Source organism: Heptranchias perlo, chromosome X (genome assembly GCF_035084215.1).
Source record: "Heptranchias perlo isolate sHepPer1 chromosome X, sHepPer1.hap1, whole genome shotgun sequence".
NCBI classification, from domain to species: Eukaryota; Metazoa; Chordata; class Chondrichthyes; order Hexanchiformes; family Hexanchidae; genus Heptranchias; species Heptranchias perlo.
Window position 1 is genome coordinate 1,039,863 of NC_090370.1, and position 11,693 is coordinate 1,051,555.

Consider the following 11,693-nt stretch of genomic DNA (forward strand, 5'->3'; position numbering starts at 1 on the left):
GCTGCTACTCTCTGTAATATACACAGGGGCTGCTACTCTCTATAATATACACAGGGGCTGCTACTCTCTATAATATACACAGGGGCTGCTACTCTCTATAATATTCATAGGGGCGGCTATTCTCTATAATATACACAGGGGCTGCTATTCTCTATAATATTCATAGGGGCGGCTATTCTCTATAATATACACAGGGGCTGCTATTCTCTATAATATACAAAGGGGCTGCTATTCTCTATAATATACACGGGGGCTGCTATTCTCTATAATATACACGGGGGCTGCTATTCATTATAATATACACAGGGGCTGCTATTCTCTACAATATACACGGGGGCTGCTATTCATTATAATATACACAGGGGCTGCTATTCTCTATAATATACACAGGGGCTGCTATTCTCTATAATATACACGGGGGCTGCTATTCTCTATAATATACACAGGGGCTGCTATTCATTATAATATACACAGGGGCTGCTATTCTCTATAATATACACAGGGGCTGCTATTCTCTATAATATACACGGGGGCTGCTATTCTCTATAATATTCACGGGGGCTGCTATTCATTACAATATACACATGGGCTGCTATTCTCTATAATATACACAGGGGCTGCTATTCTCTGTAATATACACAGGGGCTGCTATTCTCTATGATATAAACTGTACTCATATTAAAGCAGGGATGAGAGAATAGTTGGGGATTACTGTCGACAAAACAATCTGCATTTATCCAGAGCCTTTTAACGTAGTAAAACGTCCCCCGAGGCCCTTCACAGGAGCATAAATCAGACAGAAATCAGACCCCGAGCCACATAAGGAGATATTAGGACAGGTGACCAAAAGCTTGGACAAAGAGGGAGGTTTTAAGGAGCGTCTTAAAGGAGGAGAGAGAGGCGGAGAGGAAGGAAGAGATAATGTGCATTTCTAGAGCCCCTTTCATGTCCTCGGGACGTCCCAAAGCTTTACAGCCCATGAAGTACTTTTTAAATTGCGGTCACTGTTGTAATGTAGGAAACGCAGCAGACAATTTGCGCACAGCAAGATCCCACAAACAGCGACGTGATAAATGACCAGATAATCTGTTTTTTTTGGTGATGTTGGTTGAGGGATAAATATCGGCCCCCAGGACACCGGGGAGAACTCCCCCACCCTGCTCTTCTTCGAAATAGTGGCCGTGGGATCTTTTACATCCACCTGAGAGGGGCAGACGGGGCCCTCGGTTTAACATCTCATCCGAAAGACGGCACCTCTGTCAGTGCGGCGCTCCCTCAGTACTGACCCTCCGACAGTGCAGCGCTCCCTCAGTACTGACCCTCCGACAGTGCGGCGCTCCCTCAGTACTGACCCTCCGACAGTGCGGCGCTCCCTCAGTACTGACCCTCCGACAGTGCGGCGCTCCCTCAGTACTGACCCTCCGACAGTGCGGCGCTCCCTCAGTACTGACCCTCTGACAGCGCAGCGCTCCCTCAGTACTGACCCTCCGACAGTGCGGCGCTCCCTCAGTACCGACCCTCCGACAGTGCGGCGCTCCCTCAGCACTGACCCTCCGACAGTGCGGCGCTTCCTCAGTACCGACCCTCCGACAGTGCGGCGCTCCCTCAGTACCGACCCTCCGACAGTGCGGCGCTCCCTCAGTACTGCCCCTCCGACAGTGCAGCACTCCCTCAGTACTGACCCTCCGACAGTGCGGTGCTCCCTCAGTACCGACCCTCCGACAGTGCGGCGCTCCCTCAGTACTGACCCTCCGACAGCGCAGCGCTCCCTCAGTACCGACCCTCCGACAGCGCAGCGCTCCCTCAGTTCTGGCATTGGGAGTGTCGGCCTGGATTATGGGGCTCGAGTCTCTGAAGTGGGGGCTCGATTCCAGTACCTTCTGACTCAGAGTGGGGGGGGAGAGAGAGAGAGAGAGAGAGAGAGATACCCACTGAGGCACGGCCTGACACTACGACCCACAAAAGGGACCTTTATCTAATTGGCAATCTGTCGTTTGGTTTGGAAATCCCCCGTGGCCCCCAGAGTGAGAAAAGCTCGGAAACGGTTCGGAGGTGGGGCGGGCCGTTTCAAAACCTTCCGCGATGCTGGCTACCCCGTCTCTTTTTTTTCAAAACTCTATTTGCGAGAAGGAAAAGGGGAAGAAGATTCTGGAACGAGCTACGCTGGCAAGAGGAAATGAGGAAATAGGAAGGAGGCTTGGTCGCTCGGCTGCACCCTCGCTGGGGTTTATGAGGGCGAGCTGGGGCCGAGCTCCGAGGCAGAACGAGGGGGAAAGTGTGCGCTCTGAAAACCTCGCTCGCTCGCTCGCTCGCCCTTCCGACTCCTCGGCGAACCGGGCAGATGGACCTCAACGCGACCTACGGTAACGCCAGCTGCCACCCAGCGGTGATTAATTACCGCTATTTCGGAGCGCTGCTGGGGATCCTGGTCACCGTCGTTGGGACCGCAGGCAACGTCATGACCATCCTGGCCTTCGCCACGGAGAAGAAACTGCGGACGAGGTTTAACCTCCTCATCCTGAACCTGACGTTCTCTGACCTCCTCTACTGCGCCTTCCTGCAGCCCGTGACGGTCGACACCTTCATGCACTTCACCTGGAGGCACGGCGAGACCATGTGCCGGGTTTTTGGGTTCCTCCTTTTCGTGGCCAACGCGGTCTCCATCTTCAACCTGGTCCTCATCGCCATGAGCCGCTACGTGCTGATCTCTGACCCCCAGATGTTCGACCGGCTTTACTCCAGGCGGACCATGCCCTTCTTCATGGCCGGCCCCTGGGCCTTGGGCGCGTCGCTCTTCGGGCCCCTCTGGAGCATCTACGTCTTCCTCCCCGCCGTCTGCACCTGCAGCTTCCACCGCGGCCGAGGGAGGCCGTACACCACCGTCCTCATGGCCTTCATGTTCGGGGTGGGCCTGAGCTGCATTGGAGTCTTCTACTTTCTCATTGACAGGAAGGTCAAGGCCGCCTCCAAAGCCCTGGAGCAGCATCGGCTGCAGCACGAGGCCAGCAGGAGGCGGAGAGCCAGGAGGCCCAAGCTGCCGGGCGAGCTCTCCGGCACGGACAGCGGCGTGGACTCCCAGTCGGGGGTGACGGAGGAGACCAGCGTGGACCAGGAGGCTCCGGGCGGCCAGCGCCCGGCCCCAGGGGCGGCGGAGAAAGATCAGGCGCCCGGGGCCTGCCCCCAGGCCAAGAAGAGCAGCAACAGCGAGTTCAAGAGGGTGACGCGCATGTGCTTTGCCATGTTCCTGGTCTACCTGATCTGTTACTTCCCCTTCTGCGTCCTGCACGTGGCGGACGGGCGGAAGAGGGCCCCAATCCTGCTCCACATGGTGGCCGGGAACTTCACCTGGTTTAACAGTTGCGTCAATCCCATCCTCTACGCTGTGATGAATCGCCAGTTCAAGGAGGCCTACCTGGGCGTGATCTGGAAAGGCGGCCGGCTCTTCAGGCGCATCGCCCGCCTGGGGAGGGAGTAGGGAGCGTAAGGCCCCGCAGGCACCTGGCTCGACGCACCACTACGCTCTTTCGAACTGTCGGACGTCTCGGAGTGAAGGGTCGGCCGGTCCCTTTAAGGGAGGCACAGGGTTGACCCTCCCCCCTTGACATCGCCACCCACCCGCCCCCCGAAACTCCGGACAGTGTAAATCCGCACCGGTCGAGACAGTCGGCGCAAGCTGGACGTTTTCGGACATCAGTTTCGAACTGCAGAAGCGGCAGAGGCCGGAAACGTCAGCGAGCAGCGGTTTCAACGTCTGGCCCACGCAAACGAAAACACACCCCTCAACGACGCACCAGTCACGGCCGCGATTCGCACCCCGCTCGCGGACGGCTGCCTCGCCGTTTTTATGGAGGTCGCATGTACCGACTTTGCTTTGCTTTGCGCCGGCCTGTAGGAATCGCGTGGAATAAATCCACGTGTTGCTTTGTGTTCACGAGCTCCCCTGTTTTTTTTTAATTCATTAAACGATCGCTTTGATTAACGAAACTACCGTGCGGAGGGCGTCTTTCTTTGTCTGGACCACCGTCCCGGTCCACGGGTCTCTGGGAAAGACCCAAGTTTCCCGACGGAAGTCACGGAGAAGGCGGAGCCGGTCTGCCGTTTCCGAATCGAGGACTCTCCCTTCCTGGATACACGGAACATGGGAACACGGGGACATAGAAACATGGGAACACGGGGAACATAGAAACATGGGAACACAGGAACATAGAAACATGGGAACATAGGAACATAGAAACATGGGAACACGGGGAGATAGAAACATGGGAACACGGGGAACATAGAAACATGGGAACACGGGGAGATAGAAACATGGGAACACGGGGAACATAGAAACATGGGAACACGGGGAGATAGAAACATGGGAACACGGGGAACATAGAAACATGGGAACATAGGAACATAGAAACATGGGAACATAGGAACATAGAAACATGGGAACATAGGAACATAGAAACATGGGAACATAGGAACATAGAAACATGGGAACATAGGAACATAGAAACATGGGAACATAGGGAACATAGAAACATGGGAACATAGGAACATAGAAACATGGGAACATAGGAACATAGAAACATGGGAACATAGGAACATAGAAACATGGGAACATAGGAACATAGAAACATGGGAACATAGGAACATAGAAACATGGGAACACAGGGAACATAGAAACATGGGAACATAGGAACATAGAAACATGGGAACATAGGAACATAGAAACATGGGAACATAGGAACATAGAAACATGGGAACACAGGGAACATAGAAACATGGGAACATAGGAACATAGAAACATGGGAACATAGGACATAGAAACATGGGAACATAGGAACATAGAAACATAGAAACATGGGAACATAGGAACATAGAAACATGGGAACATAGGAACATAGAAACATGGGAACACAGGGAACATAGAAACATGGGAACATAGGAACATAGAAACATGGGAACATAGGAACATAGAAACATGGGAACACAGGGAACATAGAAACATGGGAACATAGGAACATAGGAACATAGAAACATGGGAACATAGGAACATAGAAACATGGGAACATGGTAACACAGGGACATAGAAACATGGGAACACAGGAACATAGAAACATGGGAACATAGGAACATAGAAACATGGGAACATAGGAACATAGAAACATGGGAACACAGGGAACATAGAAACATGGGAACATAGGAACATAGAAACATGGGAACATAGGAACATAGAAACATGGGAACACAGGAACATAGAAACATGGGAACACGGGGACATAGAAACATGGGAACACAGGGACACAGGAACATGGGAACACAGGGACATATAAACATGGGAACACAGGGACACAGGAACATGGGAACACAGGGACATAGAAACATGGGAACACAGGGACATAGAAACATGGGAACACAGGAACATAGGAACATGGGAACATAGGAACATAGAAACATGGGAACATAGAAACATGGGAACACAGGGACATAGAAACATGGGAACACGGGGACATAGAAACATGGGAACATAGGAACATAGAAACATGGGAACATAGGAACATAGAAACATGGGAACATAGGAACATAGAAACATGGGAACACAGGAACATAGAAACATGGGAACACGGGGACATAGAAACATGGGAACACAGGGACACAGGAACATGGGAACACAGGGACATATAAACATGGGAACACAGGGACACAGGAACATGGGAACACAGGGACATAGAAACATGGGAACACAGGGACATAGAAACATGGGAACACAGGAACATAGAAACATGGGAACACAGGGACATAGAAACATGGGAACACAGGAACATAGGAACATGGGAACATGGTAACACAGGAACATGGGAACATAGGAACATAGAGACACAGGAATGTAGGAACACAGGAACAGGAGGAGGCCATTCAGCCCCTCGAGCCTGTTCCGCCATTCAATTAGATCATGGTTGATCTGTATCTTAACCCCATTTACCCTCCTCTGCTCCGTGTCCCTCGATACCCAACAAAAATCTATCGATCTCAGTCTTAAAATTTCCAATTGACCCCCAGCCTCAACAGCTTTTTTTGGGGGAGAGAGTTCCAGATTCCCACTCCCCCTTTGTGTGAAGAAGTGCTTCCCGACATCACCCCTGAACGGCCCGGCTCTGATTTTAAGGTTCTGCCCCCCCCCTTGTTCTGGACTCCCCCCACCAGAGGAAATAGTTTCTCTCTATCGACCCTATCGAGTCCATTAATCATCTCAAACCCCTCGATGAGATCATCCCTTAATCTTCTACACTCGAGGGAACACAAGCCCAGTCTGTGCAACCTGTCCTCGGAATTTAACCCCTTTTAGCCCCCACCCCGGGTATCGTTCTGGTGAATCTGCTCTGCGCCCCCTCCGAGGCCTCCTGAGGGGCCGTAACCCTCTCTGCAACTCCTTCCAGTGACCCATGTGTTAATTCAAGATACTTTCATGGAAAATAAGTGCGGCAAAACATAACATTGCCGCAGAGTCCTCCGGATTTTATTTATTCGTAACTCAGAGCAGGACGTTTTGTTAGGAGGGGAGGGGCATCGAGAGGGGCAGGGGGAGGGGGGAGGAGGAGGGGAGCGACTCTGGGGAGGAGGGAAGCTGGCTTCAGGAAATGAAACCAATCGAAACCTGGCCATTGCGCCATGAAGCATAAAGAAAGAACAAACTTGCATTTATTTATAGTCTTGGCACATCCCAAAGTGATTCACAGCACTGAAGCACTGTTTTTTTTGAAGTGCGGTCACTGTTGTAATGTGGGGGAAACGCGGCAGACAATCTGCGCACAGCAAGATCCCACAAACAGCGATGCGATAAATGACCCAGATCATCTGTTTTGTTTTTAAGTGACGTTGGTTGAGGGATTAATATTACATGGGATTGTACAGCACAGAAACAGGCCGTTCGGCCCGTCTGGTCCGTGCTGGCCTTTATGCTCCACACGAGCCTGCTCCCTCCCTACTCCATCTCCCCCTATCACCATATCCTTCTATTCCTTTCTCCCTCATGTGTTTATCCGGCTTCCCCTTAAATCCATCTCCGCTATTCCCCTCGACCACTCCATGTGGGAGCGAGTTCCACATTCTCACCGCTCTCCGGGTGAAGAAGTTTCTCCTGAATTCCCGATTGGATTTATTAGTGACTATCTTATATTTATGGCCCCCCTAGTTCTGGTCTCCCCCCACAAGTGGAGACATCTTCTCTACGTCTACCCCATCGAACCCTTTCATAATCTTTAAGACCTCTATCAGGTCACCCTTCAGCCTTCTCTTTTCTAGAGAAAAGACCCCCAGCCTGTTCAGCCTTTCCTGATAGTTATATCCTCTCAGTTCTGGTATCATCCCAGTAAATCTTTTTTGCACCTTCTCCAGTGCCTCTGTAACATTTTTGTAATATGGAGACCAGAAGTGTGCACAGTGCTCCAAGTGTGGTCTAACCAAGGTATATGGAGACCAGAACTGTGCACAGTGCTCCAAGTGTGGTCTAACCAGGGTATATGGAGACCAGAACTGTGCACAGTGCTCCAAGTGTGGTCTAACCAAGGTATATGGAGACCAGAACTGTGCACAGTGCTCCAAGTGTGGTCTAACCCAGGTATATGGAGACCAGAACTGTGCACAGTGCTCCAAGTGTGGTCTAACCAGGGTATATGGAGACCAGAACTGTGCACAGTGCTCCAAGTGTGGTCTAACCCAGGTATATGGAGACCAGAACTGTGCACAGTGCTCCAAGTGTGGTCTAACCAGGGTATATGGAGACCAGAACTGTGCACAGTGCTCCAAGTGGGGTCTAACCAAGGTACATGGAGACCAGAACTGTGCACAGTGCTCCAAGTGTGGCCTAACCAAGGTATATGGAGACCAGAACTGTGCACAGTGCTCCAAGTTTAACACAACTTCTCTGTTTTTGAATTCTATCCCTCTAGAAATGACCCCCAGTGTTTGATTTTTTACGTCCTTATTAACCTGCGTCGTTACTTTTCGTGATTTGAGTATCTGTACCCCCAGATCCCTCTGCCCCCCTACCCCCATTTAGACTCTTATCAGTCAAGGATTATTGTGGTCTCCTTATTCCTCCTGCCATAATGTGTCACCTCGCACTCGTACGAACTTCATAAAAATGTGCGTCTTGCGGGAAGTACCTCGTGGCGCAATAAGTGTTCGGCAAATGGGAAACGTGATGAAGCCACTGCTGTATTTTTAAACACCCAGGCTGGGGAGGGCAGTGCGAATTCTTGCAGCGAGTCTGATGAGGCTCATTCGAGGTCAGATAGCAAACGCAGAAGTGAAACCTCGCTGGTGGGATCGTAGAACCTTTTGGCACAGAAGGAGGCCAGAGCTGTCCAATTAATCCCACTACTCCCCCCGTCCCTGCCCCACCCCCCGCTCTTTCCCCGTAGCCCTGTGAATTTTTCCCCTTCGAGTATTTCTCCGATTCCCCCTTTTGAAAGTTACTATTGAATCTGCTCCCACCGCCCCTTTCAGGCAGCGCGTTCCAGATCGTCACAACTCGCTGCGTAAAAAAAAACATTCTCCTCATCTCCCCCCCCTCTCTGGTTCTTTCCCCGATTATCTTAAATCCGTGTCCTCTGGTTACCGACCCTCCCGCCACTCGAAACGGTTTCTCCCCATCGACTCTGATCAAAACCCCTCCTAATTTTGATCACCTCTATTAAATCTCCCCCTTAACCTTCTCTGCCCTGAGGTAAACAATCTGTTCTATCTAGATTGAACGGGCTGGGGTCTTTTCTCTAGAAAAGAGAAGGCTGAGGGGTGACCCTGATCGAGGTCTTTCAGATTATGAAGGGGTTCGATAGGGTAGACGTAGAGAAGATGTCTCCACTTGTTGGGGAGACCAGAACTAGGGGGCCATAAATATAAGAGAGTCACTAATAAATCCCATAGGGAATTCAGGAGAAACTTCTTTACCCAGAGAGCGGTGAGAATGTGGAACTCGCTCCCACACGGAGTGGTCGAGGGGAATAGCGGAGATGGATTTAAGGGGAAGCTGGATAAACACATGAGGGAGAAAGGAATAGAAGGATATGGTGATAGGGTGAGATGAAGTAGGGAGGGAGGAGGCTCGTGTGGAGCATAAGAACATAAGAAATAGGAGCAGGAGTAGGCCATTCGGCCCCTCGAGCCTGCTCCGCCATTCAATCGGATCATGGCTGATCTTCGACCTCAACTCCACTTTCCCGCCCGATCCCCGTATCCCTCGATTCCCCCAGAGTCCAAAAATCCATCGCTCTCAGTCTTGAATATATTCAACGACTCAGCATCCACAGCCCTCTGGGGTAGAGAATTCCAAAGATTCACAACCCTCTGAGTGAAGAAATTCCTCCTCATCTCAGTCCTAAATGGCCGACCCCTTATCCTGAGACTATGACCCCCAGTTCTGGACTCTCCAGCCAGGGGGAAACAGCCTCTCAGCATCTACCCTGTCAAGCCCCCCCTCAGAATCTTACATGTTTCAATGAGATCCCCTCTCATTCTTCTAAACTCCAGAGAGTATCGGCCCATTCTACTCAATCTCTCCTCATAGGACAACCCTCTCATCCCAGGAATCAATCTAGTGAACCTTCGTTGCACCGCCTCTAAGGCGAGTCTATCCTTCCTTAGATAAGGAGACCAAAACTGTACACAGTACTCCAGGTGAGGTCTCACCAGAGCCCTGTACAATTGTAGTAAGACTTCCTTACTCTTGTACTCCAATCCCCCCCTTGCAATAAAGGCCTTCCTAATTGCCTGCTGTACCTGCATGCTAACTTTGTGTGTTTCTTGTACCAGGACATCCAAATCCCTCTGAACACCAACAATTAATAGTTTCTCACCATTTAAAAAATATTCTGCTTTTCTATTCTTCCTACCAAAGTGAATAACCTCACATTTCCCCACATTATACTCCATCTGCCACCTTCTCGCCCACTCACTTAACCTGTCGATATCCCTTTGCAGACTCTTTGTGTCCTTCTCACAGCTTACTTTCCCACCTAGCTTTGTATCGTCAGCAAACTTGGATAAATTACACTCGGTCCCTTCGTCCAAGTCATTAATATAGATTGTAAATAGCTGAGGCCCGAGCACTGATCCCTGCAGTACCCCACTAGTTACAGCCTGCCAACCTGAGAATGACCTGTTTATCCCTGCTCTCTGTTTTCTGTCCATTAACCAATCCTCTATCCATGCTAGTATATTAACCCTAACCCCATGAGCCCTGATCTTGTGTAATAACCTTTTATGTGGCACCTTATCGAATGCCTTTTGAAAATCCAAATATACTCCATCCACTGGTTCCCCTTTATCCACCCTGCTAGTTACATCCTCAAAAAACCCTAATAGATTAGTCAAACACGATTTCCCTTTCATAAAACCACATTGACACTGCCTAATCATATTATGATTTTCTAAGTGCCCTGTTACCACTTCCTTAATAATGGATTCCAGTATTTTCCCGACGACTGATGTCAGGCCAACTGGCCTGTAGTTCCCTGTTTTCTCTCTCCCTCCTTTCTTGAATAGTGGGATTACATTTTCTACCTTCCAATCCACTGGGACTGTTCCAGAATCTAGGGAATCTTGGAAGATCACAACCAATGCATCCACTGTCTCTGCAGCCTCCAGTTTTAGAACCCTCGGATGTCGGCCATCAGGTCCGGGGGATTTATCGGCTTTTAGTCCCATTAGTTTGTCCAGTACTTTATCTCTACTGATATTAATTACTTTAAGTTCCTCACTCTCATTAGACCCTTGGTTCCCCACTATTTCTGGTATGTTTTTTTTGTGTCTTCTGCTGTGAAGACAGATACAAAATATTTGTTCAACGCATCTGCCATTTCCTGATTCCCCATTATAATTTCTCCTCTCTCAGCCTCTACGGGACCAATGTTTACTTTTGCTACTCTCTTCCTTGTTACTTACTTGTAGAAGCTCTTACAATCCGTTTTTAGAAGAACATAAAAACATAAGAAATAGGAGCAGGAGGAGGCCAATCGGCCCCTCGAGCCTGCTCCGCCATTCAATAAGATCATGGCTGATCTGATCCTAACCTCAAATCCTAAATTCATGTCCAATTTCCTGCCTGCTCCCCGTAACCCCTAATTCCCTTTACTTCTAGGAAACTGTCTATTTCTGTTTTAAATTTATTTAATGATGTAGCTTCCACAGCTTCCTGGGGCAGCAAATTCCACAGACCTACCACCCTCTGAGTGAAGAAGTTTCTCCTCATCTCAGTTTTGAAAGAGCAGCCCCTTAAACTAGAAAGAGTGCAGAAAAGATTTACTAGGATGATACCGGGACTTGATGGTTTGACTTATAGGGAGAGGTTGGATAGACTGAGACTTTTTTCCCTGGAGAGTCGGAGGCTAAGGGGTGATCTTATAGAAGTCTATAAAATAATGAGGGGCATAGATAAGGTAGATAGTCAAAATCTTTTCCCAAAGGTAGGGGGGTCTATAACGAGGGGGCATAGATTTAAGGTGAGAGGGGAGAGATACAAAAGGGTCCAGAGGGGCAATTTTTTCACTCATAGGGTGGTGAGTGTCTGGAACGAGCTGCCAGAGGCAGTAGTAGAGGCGGGTACAATTTTGTCTTTTAAAAAGCATTTGGACAGTTACATGGGTAAGATGGGTATAGAGGGATATGGGCCAAGTGCAGGCAATTGGGACTAGCTTAGTGGTATA

At 49.7% G+C, this 11,693-nt stretch overlaps 1 protein-coding gene across 1 annotated transcript; it reads left to right on the forward strand.

Moving 5' to 3' along the window:
* Window positions 1-2,185: 2,185 nt before the first annotated feature.
* LOC137306925 (G-protein coupled receptor 84-like) lies at window positions 2,186-3,978 on the forward strand. The gene has a single exon (XM_067976304.1). It carries the CDS (start codon window positions 2,342-2,344, stop codon window positions 3,473-3,475), a length of 1,134 nt encoding a protein of 377 aa, XP_067832405.1. The 5' UTR covers window positions 2,186-2,341; the 3' UTR covers window positions 3,476-3,978.
* The last annotated feature ends 7,715 nt before the right edge of the window (window positions 3,979-11,693 follow it).

Excerpts from the sequence above, each read along its gene's own strand:
- LOC137306925 (XM_067976304.1), top strand. The coding sequence starts at position 2,342 with ATGGACCTCAACGCGACCTACGGTAACGCCAGCTGCCACCCAGCGGTG.